Raw genomic sequence first — 23,694 nt, 5'->3', positions numbered from 1 at the left:
AAATTATACTAGCCTACAAATTTACAAAGGAGCATTAACTAGAGACAGCGAGAGAGAGAGAGAGAGACACACACAAATGTCGGTGGTGGGGAAAAAAATAGCTGTGCTACTTACTTTCAAACTCATTCACCACAGGGGTCGGATTCGCAGTTGTTATCACCACTGCCCATATTTGACAACCTGAACAGGAAATGAACACAAAATATTATTTCTACGGACAATGTCAGCAACTAAGTTGCCTCCAACAATCCTAAAACTAGGCCATCTAAGACTAAAATCACTGTTTTCTTAACATAAGTATTGAAGATTAAAATCTGAAGTTGTGGTCAGTGGATGAAAATTACTTTTGAGTAGCCAGATATTCTCACATTAACACTTTTTTGTGCCAATCTTGCCAACCTCTCTCCTGCTGGAGTCAGAAGGCAATAATTATCAGGATGCAAAGCTGTCTCAACACTCAGTGTTGCAAATGAGATAGATTTCTTCCAGAAAACAACATTTTAGGAGACTCAATGTGTGTAATTTGAGACATGACGGGGGAAGTGCAGCAGGTGTGGGAGGAAAACTGTGACTTTGAACCTCTAGTTCCCAAAGTTGAAGTTGGTCTTTTTTCCATCTAGCAATTCCATTCTTCCTATGAAAACAGTGTAATGATGTACCTATTGGTGTTCCTGATCATGATGGACATGGGTCAAGAATGTTTGAGGGACTGAGTAATTTGAGACATGCGTGGTATGTGTAGCAGGCTTGGGAGGAAAAAGGTGACTTGGAGCTATAGGCCCCAAGTTTCGTCCCGCGGCGAAAACGGCACACCTCCGAGCTGGGCGCCTGTTTTTCGCGCCGAAAACTGCGCTTAAAAAAACCTCCCATATTCTTGAGCTCCTTGGAGCTCAATGTCTGCTTGGCGCGCTCTTCACAGCAGGGGGCGGAGCCTAACACTCACACTGATTTTCTAAGTGGTACAATTTAAATTAGCCTTCGTGGTGCCGGCAACCCTGCGCGTGCGTGTTGGAGCGTGCGCGCATGCGCAGTCTCACACAAACATTAGCACTCGGCCATTTTTAAAAGGACTGCAGAAAAAGTGAAGATTTGTTTCTTGGACCCCTGCAAAGGCTTGTAATTAAATTTTTTGGATATTTCTGTGTGTGAGGGAGTGCGTGGCCGAATGGCCTCAAGCCCCATAAAGAGCTGTGTGTGTCAGGTGTTGATTCTTCGGCTGCCGGCCAGCCACTGACATCCTATGGCCGAATGGCCTCACGTCCGTCCGCTGCTGATTCTTTGGCTGCCGGCCAGCCACTGACACCGCGGCCTCGGGTCCGTCCGGTGTTGCTTCTTCGCGGCCAGCCACGAAGAGAATGAAGGCCTGCCTCAAGCACTGCAGCTCAGCTCGAAGCTTGCTGCCGCTGCCGTCGAGACACTGACGCCACACCCCTGCCTGTCTCCAACATGAAAGGCCTGCCTGAAGCACAGCAGCTCGAAGGCTGATGCTATTTCACACAGGTAGGAACATGGTTTATTTAATCTTTTCTTTGCTTATAAATTTTTATTCAGGTTGAATTTATTTGTATAATATTTGTATAAGTATAACTAAGGATTGATTGTAGAATTTAATGACTTCCCTTCCCCCCCCACCTCGTTCCCTACGTCTGATTTGTAACCTACGCCTGATTTTCTAAAGTGTAGACAAGGTTTTTGAGCGTACAAAAATCTTCACTTATTCCATTCGAAGTTAGTTTGGAGTAAGTTTTCACTGTCGAAACTTTGAAAACAGGCGTAAGTGGCCGGACACACCCCCTTTTGAAAAAAAAATTCTGTTCCAAAGTGAAACTGTTCTAACTGACTTGAACTGGAGCAAACTAAATGGAGAGAATTCCGATTTCTAAGATACTCCGTTCTACACCAGTTGCTCCTAAAAATCAGGAGCAAATCATGTCGAAACTTGGGGCCATAGTTCCTAAATCTCTTCACCACTAGGGTTTTCGTCATGTCATTTTTGGGTCTGTCCCAACCCGCCATTCACTCATCCACTTCTCAAGGACCAATACAATAATTCCCAAATACAATTGGATTACAATGTCCTTTTCTTCTGCTTATACTTATTTCTTCCCCTTAAATTTTCCTGTCTTTTTTGTCTCTAATTTGACTCCAATGCACCCTATTTCCTTTACCAATCTTCACTCTGTTTATCCTTTTCTTTCATTGGTTAAGGAGATAAGCCAATGGCCACGACATTAATATGAGGTCGCTGATGCGACATTGACATCGCTGCACCATTATCGTTTTGACGTTCCAGCAATTTGTGGCGCACATATACTGCAATGTGAACGGTAAGGTAAGGTATTGGACTCTCGGACTTGTGTGTAGGGGAGGATCTTTAATGTCTTCATAGTCACACAGCACATTCACTGGCTTTGACACATGTAATCAACCAACCCCCCGCCTGCTCCAAAAGGTGGGACACCCCTTGTCCAATTAGTCAGGATACAGGGCTTGTTTTAGGTGTATATTGATTTGTACACGGTCAAAGCATCAAGTTATTTGAAAACCAGACAAAATGTAATCTCCAGCTCATCAGGAATCTCTAATAATTCCTACTTTAATTATGCACGATTGCTATCTCTTACTTTTGGACTCATATGTACTGTAAGATTTCCCCAAAGTCTTAACTCTGCCAGTAATCCAAACTGTGGCTGAACTGAAATTTCATCCATCATCACATCTGGCAGCGCTACGAACATTGATCCAAAAGTTTTGCAATTTATCAGATTTTGTAAAAATTATGTTCCAACTACTTATGGACGGATTCCAACTTTGTTTTTAGGTACAGTATTCATTCAGTAGCTTGCTGGATCATTGGCTTGGGTGTGTTAATTAACCCATAAATAACCAGCTGGTGTGGTATTTTCCACCTTCAAGATTGATAGAATTTGATGGGCATCACACATGGTCTGCAGTAAGCTATATACCTGTATTGCAATAAAAAGGTAATTGTTAATCTTGGGCTCACTAACCCACAACTGCTTTACACCTGTATAATGGGGCACAGATTTTGCTTAGTCTACTAATGAAAACCCACCTTTTGCCATGAACACAGCACAGACAGTGGGGAACATCAGTAATACCCTAAACCTTCAGGGTAGCAAAAATTGGATGCAGATAATCATAGTCCTTCTAAGGCCAGGTCTTCTTTATTCAAATGAATAGCTTCCCCAGGTTTTAATACTATTATTGCCTTTCCATCACTGGATAGGGGAAGGGAGAGACAGTTTACAAAAGTCAATGCTTAACCTTGCTGTTAATTAAAACATAACACTCCCAAAGCTTACCAACGACCAAGAAAAATAAAACTGGAATTCAAAAGTTTTACAGCAGTAAAACTATGATCAGCATTCATGTTCTCAAAACTACCTTGCCCAATGAAATGTTCCAACAGGAATGCCTCTCACCAACACAATGGGCCTGAATTTGTGCCCCCTATGGGCATGTATGGAGTGTGCACAGGCCCGTAGAGGCTGCACAAGTTCCGGGTTTAGGCATGCATTGTGCATGTGCCTAAACCCACACCTTGCAATCTGTCAAGAAATCTCTGGACATATCCATCGCATCTGAAGGAATAGGGCCTCCGCGGGTGGAGAGTTAGCCCAACTCCTGCCCAGCGAATGTCTTTGAAATTCCTATTCTAAAAGCAGGCGTAAGGCAAAGCAGGCGTAAGGCCTGCTTTTACTAGCATAAGAGTTTTAAAAAATAGTAAGATAATGTTATCACTCATATATATTAAAATCCCTGTCCATTAAGGCAAGTTTATTTTTAGCCCTGTTAAAACATTTAAAAAATGTCAAAAAATAAATTTTTATATAAAATATTTAATTAAATTGCATTTTAATTAATTTTAAATATGTAATGAGCTTTTTAAATTTGTTTTCAGTGTGTGTGTTCTTGGGGGTATTCCCATTCATACTTATCATAGCTCCGTACATACGGAATCACCGCAAGTATGAACGGGGATCCCCCTACTCTGATAGGTTGGACTGACCACGTGATCCCAGAGATCCGTATGAAACCCGTACACTCCTGGGATACGTGGACCTCTATGAAGGCCAGGACCACATGTCACCGAACCTTTGCGACCACCAGGTACTTTCGTAGAAACTTTTACGGGCGGAGGCATCCGCCCCCGGGAAGCCTCCGATCGCAATTTCTAGGCCAATAACTCAACACAAAGGCAAAGGCCTACTTTAAAAAAAATCAGTGAGCGGTCCATAATTTTCAGCACCAATCATATTAATGTGGACAAAGCTGAATTTGGTCAGAATGGTAAATAATCTTTCCACCAAAGCACAATTAAATTTCTTGCCCCTTCAAGACTCCAGAATTTTATGATAATCTATTAGGTTTAAAATACAGTAAAACTTTTCTTTTGAACAATTCAAAGGACTGTTTTTGGTTGCTAGATCAGAGGTTACCAAGCCACTTTTTTTTGCAGAGCTCCACTTCGGAGATTCAAAACCCATGCAGGCCCAAGATACAATACTTTTGCATAATTAATGTTAGCATAGATTTCCTGATAACCCAGCATACTTCAGTAGTTTTGTCAATTTAGCTCCCTTACACTTGAGTTTTAATATGAAGTCCCCAGTTCTGGAACCTCTGAGCTAGATCGTACTATTAGTTCACAGTAATATCAAAACATAGAGGTGGTTGTAAACATATAATTTACAACCACCCCTTGTTTTAAACAGTCCTCTAATAGACTATTATCGACTGACAGCTAATATGCCAGACTTAATAATGTTATATTTTACGGCATATTTAAAAAAACACTGCAGCAATTATGTACATTATAAGCTGTACAGCAGCTGACTAAAATAGTGGAAGCTTGCCTACACACAGGGGTCATTGTGTATGAAAAGTCCAACAGTACCATTTGACTTCATTTATTAACAAAAACATTATTTTTGGAGCACAGCCAACTGTAATACAGTTTGTCAAGTTGATTGTGCTACATTTAGTTTGTGCAGAAAGATGAGTTTAGAAAGTTAGTTAGAGAGTTAGCAAACAATTTCACCTTTTATTTAAACAGCACAAATTAAAATGATGAAACCCTGGGGGAGGAAAAAACACTGCGCGATGTGTTTTGCTTTGAATATTATAGAACAGTAAAACAGGATATCTTATGAATGGATCAATTATTTCACTTTGCCAGATTTGATATCAATATACAATTTAATTTCATGTAAGGGAGTTACTGAGGCTTGTGCTTTGAAGAATAATTCAAGATACAGAGAGAAACAGCAAGTGAAGAGGAGAAGGGGTGGCATGACAGGGAGACAACACAAGAGTGAGGCTCAAAAAGATAATGCAAGGACTACGGTACATACTATTATGTTGTTGGCCTGTACTACAGTTACCATTTGTTATTAAACGCAGTTATATATGCAATTGCGCCGACTTCAAAAGAGGCTAAAAATCTCAATCAAGTAAATGGCACTTCATACTGTTATACTCGAGATCTCATACAGCAGTGCTGTTTTTGTTCTGGCCCACATTTCAATGGCAACCAAGGGCATTGTTCTGGAGATCCAAAGGATGCAAAATCCCCTTTCCCTTTAATTTGCTCTCAACATTCTACGCACTAGTGGAAGTTGTTATTCTAAAATAATAGATTATGAACTGGACCTAGTGAAACATAATGCAAAAATTTGGTCCAGCTATTCATCCCTGAACTCTATCATCACTGGCACTCACAGCAAGATACCAATTCCAAGCAGTAGTTCTAACCTTCTTTCGAGATATGCAGACAGTTTCACAATTTAATCTTTTATTTCAACAGTACAATGATAAATTTCATGATTTTGAAGACAGCTTTCAGTTCCAGAATGATGTTCACAGTGTCATATCTGCACACAGTACTCCACCTGGACAGTCATTTTTTGTAAATTGAGATCAGTACAATATAATACAATTCAGATCTGAATTGAATGAAGTCTTTTACTGGCTGCAGTAAGATCAGCTTCTTGTTTTTCTAACAGAATATGAATTGGGATTTTGTGTATATAGGGCTATTACAGCATTTGCTGACTAACTTTGAATAAATACTGATATTTAGATTATAATAAGGGATAAATTACTAATCACAGAATCATTGAAATGGTTACAGCATGGAAGGCCATATGGCCCATCGAGCCCGTGCCAGCCCTCTGCACCTCAGCTCGTCCCATGTCCCCGCCCTTTCCCCAGAGCTCTGTAAATTTTCTTCTTTGGAGGTACTTATCCAACTCCCTTTTGAAAGCAGTGATTTTAGTCTGCCTCCACCATCCTTTCAGGCTAGATCCTAACCACTTGCTGTGTAAAAAAGTTTTTTCTTGTGTTGCTTTTGGTTCTTTTGCCAATCACCTTAAATCTGTGTACTCTGGTTCTTGACCCTTCCGCCAATGGGAACAGTTTCTCTCTATCCGCTCTGGTCAGACCCCTCATGATCTTGAGCACCTCAATCAAATCTCCTCCCAACCTTCTCTTCTCTAAAGAGAACAACCCCAGCTTCTCCAGTCTATCCATATAACTGAAGTTCCTCATCCCTGGAATCATTCTCGTAAATCTTTTCGGCACCCTTTCCAAAGCCTTCACATCCTTCCGAAAGTGCAGTGTCCAGAATTGGATACAATGGGGTCAAGTTTCGGCCTGAGTTGCTCCTATTTTTTTGGAGCAACTGGTTTAGAATGGAGCATCTTAGAAATTGCAATTCTCGGCATTTAGTTTGCTCCAGTTCTAGTCAGTTAGAACAGTTTCATTTTGGAACAGATTTTTTTTTCCCAAAAGGGGGCATGTCCGGCCACTTACGCCCATTTTGAAAGTTTAGGCAGCGAAAACTTACTCCAAACTAACTTAGAATGGAGTAAGTGTAGATTTTTGTATGCTCAGAAAAATCTTGCCTACACTTAGAAAATCAGGCATAGGTTACAAATCAGGCATAGGGAACAAGAGATAGGGGGGAGGGGGGGAGAAAAAGGAGAGAAAGGGAAGTTTACAAACATGAAACACATCACTTTTACAAATAAAGAGCCATCAATAATAAATGATAAATAAATCAATAAATCAACCAATAAATCAATCAAAAAAAGATAAAAAAATAAAAATATTTAAAAAATAAAAAATTAAGTTTCTACTCACCGACTGCAGCACCGGGAGCCCTCCAACAGCGTGCTGGGACGGGGCCTCCCAGTGTGTCTCTCTTTTTGTCTGTCAGTGTCTATGTGTTTCTGACAGCTTGTGGGGGGGGGGGGGGGGGGAAAGAGGAGGAGAGGGGGAAGAGGAGAGGGAGGAGGCTGAACGGGCCCGGCCAACATGAAGAGGCCGTGCCGAAGACTTCGGGCGGGGTCCGCCCCCAGCAAGATGCCGGGCGGGCAGGCCCCGCCGAAGGAAGAGGGAGCGGAGCGGGAGCTGTGGGTGGGAAGAGAGCCAGAGGGAGCGTGAGCTGAACAGGGGCGGAAGCTGGAACCCACAGCCAGAGCAGGAGCTGAAGAGGAAGGAGATGCAGCCTGATCTTCGCCGTCCCAGTGAACCCATTCGGCCAGGGCTAGGGGCGGCATGTTTCGGGCCCCTCCCACACAGTTTCGGGCGCCTGGAGCTATTGCACATGCGCGCCCACTGTAGCGCGCATGTGCAGAGGTCCCGGCACTGTTTTCAGCGCAGGGACCTGGCTCCGCCCCCCACAGCTTGTGCTGCGCCGCGCCAAGGGCCTGGATCAACTTGAGGGAGTGGAGAATACCGAGGTAAGTTTTCGGTGTGGTTTTGAGCGCGGAAGTCAGGTGTGGCTCGCGGGGCTGGGCCGCAAACCAGTGTTTTATGCAGGTTCTTCATAATTTCCAAGCTTTTGTACTCTATGCCTCTATTTATGAAACCCAGGATCCAGTAAGATTTTTTAAAACTGCTTTGTTTACTGGTCCTGCCACCTTCGAAGATTTGTGCACTAATACCCCCAGATCTCTGTTCATGCACCCCCTTTAGGATTGTATTTTTTTAGTTTATATTTCCTCTCCTCATTCTTCATACCAAAATGTATCACTTCGCACCTTTCTGCATTAAATTTCATCTGCCACGTGTCTGCCCATTCCTATGTCCTCTTGAAATCTATCACCATCCTCCTCACTGTTCACTATACTTCAAGTTTTGTGTCATTTGTAAATTTAGAAATTGTGCTCTGTACCCCCACATTAATATACATCAAGAAAAGCAGAGGTTAACAGTGAGTAAATCAAAACAAATGTATATGGGGAGGAGGTGGGGGAGAAAAGGGAAGGACAGAATCCAGCACCATTTATAACCTTTACATATACGTGTTTGCAACTATTTTCCGATTGATTACTTGTGTTACAAAACTGCACAGCACTTTTATAATGAAATTTCAAAAGATTATATTACTCTATTCAAGTACTAACTACCATGAGAAAATATCACAATTCCTTACTCACCCCCACCTCCCCCCTCAAATTCAAAATTGTGTTTTGCATTGGAAATTGAAACAAAATCTTTCCTATGAAGCTTACATAATGTACAGGGAAAATAAAGACAAATATCAGAAAAATAGCTTCCCTTGTACACTTTAACTAAAACTGAAATTGGCGAGTTAAAATTTAGAATTATTTGCAATCCCTTTAAAATGAAGTGATTTTTCAAACTAAAAGTAAATTAAAAACTTTTCTGCATAAGTAGCAAGTTAACTTTTAAATATTTTATTCCTTGAGGAATTTATATCATTACCGCATTGGGGCTGAAATTGCGGTCGGAGGCTTCTCGCAATTGCCGGAAACATTTCTACGAATTTACCTGGTAGTCCCAGAGAGCGTGGGATTCCTGTGGGGTGGCCTTCTCTTCCTGCACTGTGAAGCGCGCTCCTGTCCTCCATGTTCCCACACAGAAGGTGCCGTCACGTGTGACTGCTCAGCCACAGGTACAGTATTCCACAGCTTTCTCATTAATAGCAATGAGAACTCCGTATCTACGAGTTCTCACTGCTATGAGAACAAAAACACTAAGCACAATAAAATAAAAAATACACCTCATGATTAAAATTAATTGAAATTAAAGTTAATAAATATCTTAAAGAAAATTTTTTTTTCGGAGTTTTTAAATTATAGTTAAAAATAAATGTAACGTAGTGGGCAGGTTTTTTAAAAAAATAATTTGTTTTTTTAAATTTAATTATATTTTTGTATGTTTTTGAATTCTTACGCCTGGAAAAGTAGGCTATGTGCTTGCTTTTATCAGGCGCAAGAATTTTGAAGATATTTGCTGGGCAAGATATGGGTAAATACCGCAAACTCGTACCCAATATACATTGGATCTGTCAAGCGCTTGCGCAGTTTTTAGCGCATGCACATTGTGTGCTGAAAACCGTCTTTTGCGATGCCTTCCCGGGTCCGTAGATACTTAGTACGGGGAGGCCAGGATTTCCAGGCCATTATATATATAGCTCCTGGTTTAGTTCATTGTAACTACTTTGAAATATGTATTCCATTGTTGCTAGATATTTTTACAAAATGTGTAAATTTGCATGCTGATTGCAACTGGTGTACATATGCAACCTTGGATAAGGAATTGTTTTCACCAAAAAAAACCCACGTGATGAAAATCAAACAGTAACAGCAAATGTTGGAATATGCCTGATAAAGGAACCCACCCCAACACATTAACTTAGCTCTCTTTCAGATATTGACAACCAACTTGATGTGTATTTCCACCCTTTTGTGTTTTTACTCCTTTTACCAATGTGTGGCTACTGTACTTTTCCCCTCTTCCGCTTAATAAAAAAGATTTTAAACAATAAATGCTATTATCAAGGTACTTTGTTTAATCATTCAGTTCTAGTTATTTTTGAGGTGAATTCCATTATTGGAACCACTTTTCCTGTAGACATGCTTTATGGTCATTTATTCTGTACTTATTTTCTGCAGTTGGAATTGTTTTGCCTAATACTGTAGAAACCTGCACGACACTTCAAAATACATCTGAAGAGTTTACTGATCAAAAGTACAGTAATGTTCTAAATCACAAAAATGGATATGTTGAAAGTTCTATAAAGCTACATTCATACATAAGAATTTGTAGATGATAATCGACAAGCAATTATGGCATAATAGCTCAAGACTAAGAAAAACAGTGCCATAAAATATCCTAAGTCATGTGACACTGATTTACTTTCTCGCCGATCAATTAGGCAGCCATATTAAGCATTTGGGCTTAGAAACATAGAAAATAGGTGCAGGAGTAGGCCATTCGGCGCTTTAAGCCTGCACCACCATTCAATATGATCATGGCTGATAATTTTTGCAACTTCAGTAACCCATTCCTGCTTTCTCTCCATACCCCTTGATCCCTTTAGCCATAAGGGCCACATCTAACTCGCTTTTGAATGAACTGGCCTCAACAACTTTCTGTGGTGGAGAATTCCGCAGGTTCACAATTCTCTGAGTGAAGAAGTTTCTCCTCATCTCGGTCGTAAATGGCTTACCCCTTACCCTTAAGACTGTGACCCCTGGTTCTGGACTTCCCCAACATCAGGAACATTGTTCCTGCATCTAACCTGTCCAATCCAGTCAGAATTTTATATGTTTCTATGAGATCCTCTCTCATTCTTCTAAATTCCATTGAATACAAGCCGAGTCGATCCAGTCTTTCTTCATATGTCAGTCCTGCCATCCCGGAAATCAGTCTGGTTAACCTTCGCTGTACTCCCTCAATAGCAAGAATGTCATTCCTCAGATTAGGAGACCAAAATTACACAATATTCAAGGTGTGGCCTCACCAAGGCCCTGTACAACTGCAGTAAGACCTCTCTGCTCCTATACTCAAATCCTCTTGCTATGAAGGCCAACATGCCATTTGCCTTCTTCACCACCTACTGTATCTGCATGCCAACTTTCAATGACTGATGTACCATGACACCCAGGTCTCGTTGCACCTCCCATTTTCCTAATCTGTCACCTTTCAGATAATATTCTGCCTTCCTGTTTTTGCTACCAAAGTGGATAACCTATATTTATCTACATTATACTGCATCTGCCATACATTTGCCCACTCACCTAGCCTGTCCAAGTCACTCTGCAGCCTCTTAGCATCCTCCTCACAGCTCACACTGCCACCCAGCTTAATCATCATTCACTGAAAGTTTCGAGTCATTGAAAAGATTTTATTTACAAAGCTATCAAATCGTAGAGGATATAGATGCAAATAGGCCACTTGAGTACACGATAAGCAAGAATTGCAGGTCGCAGGTCTACAGTTAACAAGTCTCAAATGAGGTTAAAAAATATTTTTTTCCCCACCACCAAAGCAGTGAATACAAGCAATTGAGGCTGTGCTGCATTATTCCTCAAAAAAGGAACTGGATAACTGGGAATTAGGTCACAGAGTATAAGATTAGGTAGAGACAGATGATCAGGTACTCCAAGGGACTGATAATTCTGTGCTAATGAGGCAAAAATAAAATGTTTTTATAGGGCAGCAGATCAAGATTGAATACTAGATATGTCTGGAGTTTGATTTAATTCACTTTGGGATCAAGGAATATTTAACCAGAACATCCCCACAGGTAAATTCATGACAGAGAAGACTGTACATGGTCTTTGAAAGTAGTAGACTGGATGGACCAAATAGAAATGCATAAAATGAGCAAAGTCTTTTTTTTTTCCAGAACTGGAGTACAAAATGGGGTTGGGAGAAAGATTAGTTTTCTTTTCGTGTCCATTTGTAGTCAATGGCAGGAAATCTGGCTGACAGTTGTTAAATAAAAGGGAAAAATCAAAGACATGCATTTATATAGCACCTTCATCTCAGGACATCCCTATTGCTTTACAGTCAATGAAATACTTTTGAAGTGTAGTCATTGTTGTAATGTAGGAAGTGCGGCAGCCAATTTGCGCACAGCAAGCTCCCACAAACAGCAATCTGATAATGACCAGATAATCAATTATTTTGTGATGTTGATTGAGGATCAGTTATTGGCCAGGACATCAGGGATAACTCCTTTGCTGTTCTTCAAAATAGTGTCATGGGGTCGTTTATGTCCACATGATAGGGCCGCAGTTTAATGACCTATCTGAAAGACGGCACCTCCGACAGTGCAGCACTCCCCTGGAGTGTCAGCTTGGATTTTTGGGTTCTAAAATGCATCCCATTTTGAGTTATGTTATAGGGGACAACATGATTTTTTTCTGAAAAACATGACTGCAAACTGATCTTTAACATTTAATTTCAGATTTATAACAAGTTTTGTGGTGAATCACATTCTTTTTTGGCCTCTAAGTGGTCCAATCTTATTATTTCATGATCCAGAAAGCATTTAGTGAATTGTGTGTCATCTACTGAAAAGTTTAAAAAAATGCTATACACAATAGAGGACTGATTAAAATCTATACAAATGTATATGTTAAATTCACTTATTAGCAAGACTGGGTTATTAAGCTATTGTTAATTTACTAGCAGTGGTATAGCCTGACATCCACACACCCACCCTTTAATGATGGAAGTAATTTAAATTTAGACAGACAAAACACAAAGCATTTAATAAATAATCCGATCCCACAACGGGGTGGGGAGTACTTCCATATCTTTCTGGATAGATGAATTGCGATGACCAAATGGCCTTCTCCGCCATTACTATCTTGTTTTGGGTGCATTTTTACTTTGTAAATCCCTCCAATCACCTGTGTTGAAACTGACTCAGTCACAGCCAGAGAATTGACTAAAGGGAGAGGGGTATGGAGAGTCTGATTCCTTTCATTTTAAACCCCTAGCCTAGTGCAAAACACTGGTTCACATTAAAGGGGCTGATCTGGCTCACACAACCCACTTGATAAGAGAGCTGGGGTGAATGGAAATTACTCTCCTAAGCTTTCCTTCCTTGTTAAATAATGAGCAAATCTGTAAACTTGTTCAATAATGAGCAAATCTTACAACAAATACAATAGATGTGTAAACTTTTCAGTCAGTCAGATTTTAAGCATCATTAATTTCATATACTTCTTATAAGCCAGTTTTTTTTTTAAAAGAAAAAAATTGACATTTGAAGTTTGATAAAAATGATAAAGTTATACAAGAACACTTTAATCTTACAAATCTTGATACTGTACTGGAAGTAATGTACAGAGATTCAATTTTCAATTACTGCAAACTGGTTAAATGCTTTGGTTCCTGCCTTTCAACAGCTCTGGGCTGAAAAGCTGAACTCATTATATCAGAACAATTGAATGATTCACTGTTTCCGCTCATGTTTAAGACTGAAAGATGACAGCTGCTAACGGAAAATCACAGCAAACTAGAATGTCAACATGAAAGCATTTTATATTTTTAAATTAAACTTCATAAATTAACTGTGTGTTGATGATTAAAACAGAGCTTGGATTTTCTGTGCATTAGTTATCCTACATTAAGCTAAAAGGAGAAACAAATCAAAAATAGCCAGAACGTTATGTATTTTAATCAGTTGCAGTGAACAATCTGAAACTGACACACAAAATGCAATTTCTTCAAAGTAATTAATAGCTGGGAAACTTCCATTTTCAAATTTGTTTTTAACTATTCAGCTCGTGATTTTAAAAAAATGAACCCTTGCTAGGAAATCAAATGATGTGGTGGGTCAGAAAACTTTCACACATTTGAGAGCAGAGTTTAAATCCAGTTCCCAGTGAGCATGAGCCCAGCAATCTGTAGCTTAATACAAATTGGTAGTAAATGGTGCTGAGACAGGTCCAGATGGGCAACTGAGGTTATAAAATGGACATTTCAGTGGTGAAATGTAGTTTCTTCTAAGGTTGAAATGGGGTATTTTCCCGTTGATAGTCCTGATCTGGGATTGCTTTAGACAATGCTGGATGCCTGAATTCAAAAAACATTCTGTTCCAACTCTCACTTTGTTGAGCTAAAAAGGTTTCTCAAGAAAAAGAATAAGCTAGAGTTCTTCAAAAATGAATTAGAACTGGGAACTACAATGGATAATCAAGAATGGTTTAATGTATTAATTGCGTGATGTGCTGCAGCCTTTATTAATTTTCCTAAAAATTAAGCTTAGGGCTCTAACTCAATTGATAGCACTCTCACTCAAGTCAAAAGGTTGCGAGTTCAAGGCACGCTCCAGAACTTCAGCACATAATCTAGGCCAAGACTTCAGTGCAGTACTGAGGGAGTGCTATCCGTTGGATGAAATGTAAAACCAAGACCCAACTGACATGTTTGAATGATGTAAATGATCCTAAGGCGCTATTCAAGGAGCACGGAATTCAGTGGTTGGATGAGTTTTGGCCACGATACCATCACCAAAACAGATCAATTGATCATTTATGTAACTTGCTGTTTGCAGGATCTTGTGTGCAAATTGGTTATTGCATTAGTGTACGTAACAATAACTAAGCTTCAAAAGTGTTTAAATAACTGAAATAGACGTTGAGGTCATGATAGGAGCAATGGGCCCAAGTTTCGAGCCGCGCCTAGAACGGCGCAGTCCCGACCTGGACGCCCGTTTTTCGCGCCACAAAGTGCGCACAAAAAAACCCTCCAGATTCTCCACCTCCCTGCAGGTCCTCTGGCCCTCGGCGCAGCGCAGCATGAGCTGTAGGGGGCGGAGCCAGGTTCCTGCGCTACAGTGGGCGCGCAAGTGCAGTAGCTCCAGGCTCCCGAAACTGTGTGGGAGGGGCCCGAAGCACGCAGCCCCTAGCCCTGGCCGAATGGCCTCACTGGGTCTGCGTGAATAAGGCTCCTCCCACGGCCAGCTCCTGCTTCCTCCCAAACCGACTCACGCTTCCCGTCCCCCGCCTCCAGACTGGACCCAACACCGACCTGACTCCCGCTCCCCCCCACCAGACTCCCGCTCCCCCCCCCCGCCCCGCCTCCCGCTTCCCCCCGCACCGGACCAAACTCCCGCTCCCCCCCTCCCCAGACTGGATCCAACCCGACTCCCGCTCCGCTCCTCCCCATCCCCATCCCCCTCCCCTCCCCCCCCGCTCCTCCCCCCCGCCCTGGATCCGACCTGACCTCCCTCCCCCCGACCTGACCTCCCTCTCCCCCCCCCCCCCCCCGACCCAACGCCACCTACCTGTAAAGGCCCTGCCCGAAGTCTCGGGCCCAGCCCGTTCAGCCTCCCTCCCTCCCCCCCACCCCCCCCAATATCCTTTCTCCCCCATCCCTCCCTCTGCTCCCCCCCTCTCTCCCTCTACCCCCCTCCCCTTGCTATCAGAAACACAGACACTGACAGACAGAGAATGAGAGACACACAGACAGAGAGAGATAGAGACACTGATAGAGACACTCTTGGGGGGGCATCCCAGCACGCTGTTGGAGGGCTCCCGGTGCTGCAGTCGGTAAGTAGAAATGTTTTATTTATTGATTTTTTAAAAAATTATTTCATTAATTTTTTTTTAATTGATTTATTGGTTGATTTATTGATGTATTTATCATTTATTATTGATGATGGCTCTTTATTTGTAAAACTGAAGTGTTTAATGTTTGTAAACTTCCCTTTAAACCATCCCCCCCCCCACCCCACCATTCCCTACGCCTGATTTGTAACCTACGCCTGATTTTCTAAAGTGTAGACAAGGTTTTTGAGAGCGTACAAAAATCTTCACATACTCCATTCTAAGTTAGTTTGGAGTAAGTTTTCACTGACGAAACTTTGAAAACAGGCGTAAGTGGCCGGACACGCCCCCTTTTGAAAAAAAATTCTGTTCCAAAGTGAAACTGTTCTAACTGACTAGAACTGGAGCAAACTAAATGTCGAGAATTCCGATTTCTAAGATACTCCGTTCTACACCAGTTGCTCCTAAAAATCAGGAGCAAACCATGTGGAAACTTGGGGCCAATATAACTAAACTGTTTCTTCTTTCTTTCTCACTGTATTGAAAATGTGTAAGTAAGGCAAAATCAGTACAAATATGCCAATATATTGAAATTGCAGCAGCAGTAGGAACGAAGTTAAAATTACAAGTTTTTAAATAAACTCAGAAGTGATGAGAGTTGGAATGAAAAATTACTTGTAGTATTGGGCATTAAATGTTCATCTATTAAACAAATGGATAATAGAACAGATTTTTTTTAGCACCCGATTTAGTATACCTCAAAATTTTGTAAAGGTTTTTACTATCTTTGTGAAGTCAGACTGTTTTGGATCAGTGGTAGTACACTCGCCTCTGTCAGAAGGTCAAGGGTTCAAGTCCCACTTCAGACACTTGAGCACATATTCTAGGTTGGCATTTTAGTGCACTACTGAGGGAGTACTGCACTGTCGGAAGTGCCGACTTTTGGATGAGCTATTAAAGCGAGGCCCCGTCTGCCCCCTCAGATGAATGTAAAAAATCCCATGGCACTATTTGAAGAGCAAAGGCAGTTTCCCGGTATCCTGGCCAATATTTATCCTTCAAACGACACCTAAAACAGATGGTCATTAATTCATTGCTCCTTGTGGATTTTTTGTTAAGCTCAAATGGGTCATCACATTTCCTAAATTACAACAGTGATTTCACTTCAAAAGTAATTAATTGGCTGTAATGTGCTATGGGACATCCTGAGATTGCAAAAGGTGCTACATCAATGCACATTCTTTTTGTGCTTCATCATGACTTCTACGCATAGCAGGCATTCCATTTTATACTTAAAATTTGTACTTGAGCCTACGTAATAAATATATACACACCATAACCATGAGAGAGAAAGAAAGACTTGCATTTATATTGTGCCCTTCACGACCACCGGAAATCTCAAAGCGCTTTACAGCCAATGAAGTACTTTTAGAGTGTAGTCACTGCTATAATGTGGGAAACACGGCAGCCAATTGCGCATGGCAAGCTCCCACAAACAGCGATGTGTTAACGACCAGATAATTTGTTTTTAGAAACATAGAAACATAGAAAATAGGTGCAGGAGCAGGCCATTCAGCCCTTCTAGCCTGCACCGCCATTCAATGAGTTCATGGCTGAACATGAAACTTCAGTACCCACTTCCTGCTTTCTCGCCATAACCCTTGATCCCCCGAGTAGTAAGGACTTCATCTAACTCCCTTTTGAATATATTTAGTGAATTGGCCTCAACTACTTTCTGTGGTAGAGAATTCCACAGGTTCACCACTCTCTGGGTGAAGAAGTTTCTCCTCATCTCGGTCCTAAATGGCTTACCCCTTATCCTCAGACTGTGACCCCTGGTTCTGGACTTCCCCAACATTGGGAACATTCTTTCTGCATCTAACCTGTCTAAACCCGTCAGAATTTTAAACGTTTCTATGAGGTCCCCTCTCATTCTTCTGAACTCCAGTGAATACAAGCCCAATTGATCCAATCTTTCTTGATAGGTCAGTCCCGCCATCCCGGGAATCAGTCTGGTGAACCTTCGCTGCACTCCCTCAATAGCAAGAATGTCCTTCCTCAAGTTAGGAGACCAAAACTGTACACAATACTCCAGGTGTGGCCTCACCAAGGCCCTGTACAACTGTAGCAACACCTCCCTGCCCCTGTATTCAAATCCCCTCGCTATGAAGGCCAACATGCCATTTGCTTTCTTAACCGCCTGCTGTACCTGCATGCCAACCTTCAATGACTGATGTACCATGACACCCAGGTCTCGTTGCACCTTCCCTTTTCCTAATCTGTCACCATTCAGATAATAGTCTGTCTCTCTGTTTTTACCACCAAAGTGGATAACCTCACATTTATCCACATTATACTTCATCTGCCATGCATTTGCCCACTCACCTAACCTATCCAAGTCACTCTGCAGCCTAATAGCATCCTCCTCGCAGCTCACACTGCCACCCAACTTAGTATCATCCGCAAATTTGGAGATACTGCATTTAATCCCCTCGTCTAAATCATTAATGTACAATGTAAACAGCTGGGGCCCCAGCACAGAACCTTGCGGCACTCCACTAGTCACTGCCTGCCATTCTGAAAAGTACCCGTTTACTCCTACTCTTTGCTTCCTGTCTGACAACCAGTTCTCAATCCACGTCAGCACACTACCCCCAATCCCATGTGCTTTAACTTTGCACATTAATCTCTTGTGTGGGACCTTGTCGAAAGCCTTCTGAAAGTCCAAATATACCACATCAACTGGTTCTCCTTTGTCCACTTTACTGGAAACATCCTCAAAAAATTCCAGAAGATTTGTCAAGCATGATTTCCCTTTCACAAATCCATGCTGACTTGGACCTATCATGTCACCATTTTCCAGATGCACTGCTATGACATCCTTAATAATTGATTCCATCATTTTACCCACTACTGAGGTCAGGCTGACCGGTCTATAATTCCCTGTTTTCTCTTTCCCTCCTTTTTTAAAAAGTGGGGTTACATTGGCTACCCTCCACTCCATAGGAACTGATCCAGAGTCAATGGAATGTTGGAAAATGACTGTCAATGCATCCGCTATTTCCAAGGCCACCTCCTTAAGTACTCTAGGATGCAGGCCATCAGGCCCTGGGGATTTATCTGCCTTCAATCCCATCAATTTCCCCAACACAATTTCCCGACTAATAAAGATTTCCCTCAGTTCCTCTTCCTTACTAGACCCTCTGACCCCTTTTATATCCGGAAGGTTGTTTGTATCCTCCTTAGTGAATACCGAACCAAAGTACTTGTTCAATTGATCCGCCATTTCTTTGTTCCCCGTTATGACTTCCCCTGATTCTGACTGCAGGGGACCTACGTTTGTCTTCACCAACCTTTTTCTCTTTACATACCTATAGAAACTTTTGCAATCCGCCTTAATGTTCCCTGCAAGCTTCTTCTCGTACTCCATTTTCCCTGTCCTAATCAAACCCTTTGTCCTCCTCTGCTGAGTTCTAAATTTCTCCCAGTCCCCAGGTTCGCTGCTATTTCTGGCCAATTTGTATGCCACTTCCTTGGCTTTAATACTATCCCTGATTTCCCTAGATAGCCACGGTTGAGCCACCTTCCCCTTTTTATTTTTACGCCAGACAGGAATGTACAATTGTTGTACTTCATCCATGCGGTCTCTAAATGTCTGCCATTGCCCATCCACAGTCAACCCCCTAAGTATCATTCGCCAATCTATCCTAGCCAATTCACGCCTCATACCTTCAAAGTTACCCTTCTTTAAGTTCTGGACCATGGTCTCTGAAATTACTGTTTCATTCTCCATCCTAATGCAGAATTCCACCATATTATGGTCACTCTTCCCCAAGGGGCCTCGCACAATGAGATTGCTAATTAATCCTCTCTCATTACACAACACCCAGTCTAAGATGGCCTCCCCCCTAGTTGGTTCCTCAACATATTGGTCTAGAAAACCATCCCTTATGCACTCCAGGAAATCCTCCTCCACCGTATTGCTTCCAGTTTGGCTAGCCCAATCTATGTGCATATTAAAGTCACCCATTATAACTGCTACACCTTTATTGCATGCACCCCTAATTTCCTGTTTGATGCCCTCCCCAACATCCCTATTACTGTTTGGAGGTCTGTACACAACTCCTACTAACGTTTATGTTATGTTGATTGAGGGATAAATATTGGCCAGGACAACAGGGATAACTCCCCTGCTCTTCTTCAGAGTAGTGCCATGGGATCTTTTACATCCATCTGAGAGGACCGACGTGGCCTCAGTTTAACGTCTCATCCGAAAGACGGCACCTCCGACAATGCAGCGCTCCCTCAGAATTGCACTGGTGTGCCAGCCTAGATTTAACTTGAACCCACAACCTTCGGACTCAGAGCTGACAGAGAGAATGACAAGTTTACACAGGCAGTTTCCACTATAAATGTGGACAAAGGTATTAGAATGGAAATGTATACAAGTATGGAAAGAATGTCAGAATTTAAAGTGAGAACTGAATTATGTTAGCACAGCCTGGACTGCTTATCTCCCTCGGATTCCTTTCCACCTGAAGTCTACAGTTGGTCTTGCCTCCCTATATGCAAAACCATTGAAGACCAACAATACATTGAATATCCCTTATTTAAGCATCACAATTCTATTATATACCTATTTCAGTCATACCAGCTGCACATTTTTTCCACTAGTTACTTCACAAACTCCAGCTGTTTGAGCCCGATGCCTAAACCTATAGCACCACAAATACACTTTGTCCTGACGTTCTACAGACCAACACTGCAGTTAGGATAATATTTTAGTAGTTTAAGCTCAAGTACCAATACATAATTTTGGATACAATGCAAGTTTCCAGTATGCCATAACTACTTTGGTTTTAACACCTATGTGCACTGCCTGGGGCACGTGCCTGCCACAAATGCCCAAGAAAAGTGGGGATAATAAACAACATCACTGAATCATTAAAAGGAAAAAAATGATAAGCTTTGTCCTCTTGTCTAAATTTGAAGTACCTAATGTACCATAATATTACACTCAGTGGCAAAAATCTGTTATTTTATAATGCTATGAACACAAAATATTTTCTGGAAAAGGCTCAAAGTAGTTTATACTTCATGTGGGATATTGGGCTAAACTTTATAGTTAATTTAAAAAAGTGCAATAGAAAAGTTTGAGCAAAGCATTTCAATGAAATCCTGCATATTTGTGAATAGTCCAGATGCTCTAAGTTTTTGAACTGAACAAAAATGATCAAAACTGTACATGCCTTTTACTGTGGTTCTGTCATTTGTGCCCTTACATTTATTTTACAGGCTTTTTCTAGACTGACAACTTTCACAAAGTAGAGTGAAAAACCATGACAATCTGGCAAGCCCAAGAGTACCTGTTGTGTCCAGGAAGGTCTTTCTGTAATTCACATCAATCTATTCATGGCATTAGCGAAAACATCACAACCGAAAGCTGTAAAATCTCAAAATAATGATATGGCCAAAGTTCTATGTTGTCATACTGAAGAGATTTATTTTCGGAATGGATGTGTCAGTGAATATTATAATGCTTTATTGTAAAGGGACAGTACAAAAGGAGAAACTCCCCATGGGAATCTTTGAATTTGAGTATCAAATCTAGACTAATTCAAGCTTAATTTCTGAAATCCCCCTAGATGCACTAGGTTGGTGTTAAAAATGACTACCTTTCAGGATTTTTCAGAAGTTGCTACAAAACAATTTTATTTGTAGATTCTTTCGTGCCTCAGCATATTTGTTGCCCTGAAAGTCTATCGTTAAATTCAAGAATCTCAGCTGTTAAAATACATCCCAATGTTGCAGCTAGAGTAGATTGTTAATTCAGTCTCAAGCTGTGGTAATGTGATGTATTTAAACAGCTGAGATTCTTGAATACATGAACTTTAATGTTCTTGTTGCATTTTTCTCATTTTAAATCATCCTTAGCCATCTAACAGTCATGGGTCAAGAGGAAAGTAAAACGTCATTTTATGAAAGATCAAATGAATGATGTCACAAAGTTTAGCAATGAAATGATGTTATCCATGGATACCAGCAACCATACAAGTATATTAACAAAACCAGTTGTTTCAGATAACAACACTGCTGTAGCTTAATCCCCGACAGCCGTGGTACAAAATGTAGTAATGCAATCTTTTAAAACAGCTGACATTTTTCAATATAACAAGTGTCTTTAGGGTCACACGTGGTCATGAATAGTTTCAAACTTCAGTGTGTAATGACACATTCAGGAATTAAATTGTTTTGTTCGTCAGTTATAAAGCATCAACATTAATAATAAAGTACATAAATATCTTTAGACAACTTAAAACACTAAATTTACTAACTTATAAAAGTTGAAAAAGTTAGTTTCTTTCAAAACTAAACTTTAGAACACAAGGAATACAATGGTGCCAAATATAGCTTATAAAGTACTCTAATTTTTCAAGTCAACTAGACCATACCATTTTTGGAAAATGTGTTCACCCAAAGTACAATGTACCTATTAGATCAGGTATTGGGAAACCAACTGAGTGTCTGCAATGTGGCCAGAAAAACCATGCCGCCACAATTTTGAAATAGCATTGTAAAAACACTTTTTACACTCTGGATCTGTAATTTCGTAGCTTAATTGTAAAGGAATACCAAATAAGTGAAACATGTCAATAAATTAGTTGGCTTTCTTCGAGGCAACTTTTTTACTTCCACTCCATGCTATGAACTGTCTCTCCGAACTTAGACCCTTGAAAACAAGGGTTTTTCCTTTTTTCTAGTTGATTCTGTCTCCCACGAAACAGAGGGTCGTTTCTATGACATCTCAAGGGTTTTCCCTTTTTTCATTTTGATTCTGACTACCAGGAAACAGAGGCCTCTAGGACACCTTCAGAAAATCGCCAGCAGGTCTGACCACCAAACCAACAAACCTGTCTCCCAGGGATAAATTCTTCAGACAGCTCCTGCCGTGTTCACTTACTTGATCTTGCTTCTTTCCTTGAAAAATTGGGAAAAAAAACTGCACTGTGGGCTAGAATTTGGCCAAATAACGATAGTTTTTTGACGTTAGTCGTGATTAACAACTTTTTCCCCCCCCCCCACGCTGAAAAAATGCCAAAAATTTGCCAAACGTTTTGTAACGTTTGACGAAGCATTAAAAAAACACCATGATTGACAAACGTGAACTTTTTTGTGATAAAAAAAACGGCCATTCTGCACATGCAAGGAAAATGTTTTTTTGCCCGTTTCTCGCGTATCTGGTGCGCTCGCATATGCGTAGTATACTTCCAGGTCTGAATCAACCATTTTTAAAGTGGATTTAAAGTTCCAGGAGAGTTCTCCATACTTCAACACAAGGTACTGCAAGAACAAAAATACAGCATGATTTGGGAAGAGGGCTAGGAAACGACATTGGACGACACCGACCTCAGTCATCCTGACGAACCTCCACAGGAGGAGGAGGAACAAATGGATACGGTGGGGGGGGGGGGGTTGTTGTTGTTGAGTGTGGAGAAGGAGGGCACGCAGGCACAAAGGTCTTCATCTGCAGCCAGCAGTACGGAGGGGTGGGGGGGACCGGCACACCCAAGGCAGCAGCAGGCCCTCTGTGCAAAGGCTGCGTCGGCAAGACCGCTCTGTCGAAATGCAGGCTGAACGGGATGTAGATTTGATGGGAATGACTGGGGATAGCATCCAGCTCACCAAATCGCTCCGAGGCCCTGGGTGGGATCTCGGGAAGCATCGCAGCACTATCTGCTGACATTAGGGAGGACATGTCGGGAATCATTGCAGTACCATCTACAGATTATGGCAGGCATGTCGCAGATAGTAGCTGCAACGCGCGACAACACCAATGGCAATTGACAGTCTCGACTGATGCCACTCCAATCTCCAGACCAACCTTAACAGTCAGTGTTCAGGCTGAGCAACAGGGTGAACACTCCAAAGCCGGGAAAAGCACAGCACCCTTCCCGCAATACTATTAAAAAAACAGTTGGGGGTCACCAGGACTAGAGGTAAGCCTGTGGTTACAGGCAAGACTAATGCCAAGGGCAAGAGGGAGCGGGGAAGAGGTGGCTGCAGCTTGTTTGCTGCGGCTGTTGTTGTTTTCCTGTTCTTTTGTTGTTGTAGTTGGTTGTTGCTTTGTTATTTAGGTGACGTTAATTTTAAAGTTTAATATAATACTAAAATGTTTTTATTAAAGTTAACAAAGTTGCATTTAAGTACAAGTATACAAATGTTTAATAAATTTCAAATGATTTTTCACCTAAACTAAACTTATGCAGTGTCCTTAAAAACGAAGTAAAACTCTCAAAAAGCTCAATCTGTAAAACATAGACATAGAGAAACATAGAAAATAGGTGCA

General features: G+C 41.3%; 1 protein-coding gene across 1 annotated transcript in view; it reads right to left on the bottom strand.

Moving 5' to 3' along the window:
- Nucleotides 1-23,694, bottom strand: part of jam3b (junctional adhesion molecule 3b) — a 92,090-nt gene that overhangs the window by 24,978 nt on the left and 43,418 nt on the right. Inside the window, exon 2 of the mRNA XM_070894386.1 lies at nt 115-180. Within this exon, the coding sequence (XP_070750487.1) occupies nt 115-180 (66 nt within the window). The remainder of the gene's footprint in view (nt 1-114; nt 181-23,694) is intronic.

Source organism: Pristiophorus japonicus, chromosome 11, assembly GCF_044704955.1.
Source record: "Pristiophorus japonicus isolate sPriJap1 chromosome 11, sPriJap1.hap1, whole genome shotgun sequence".
Classification (NCBI taxonomy): domain Eukaryota; kingdom Metazoa; phylum Chordata; class Chondrichthyes; family Pristiophoridae; genus Pristiophorus; species Pristiophorus japonicus.
The sequence above is the reverse complement of the archived record's forward strand: the minus strand, read 5'-3'. Positions and strand labels throughout refer to the sequence as shown.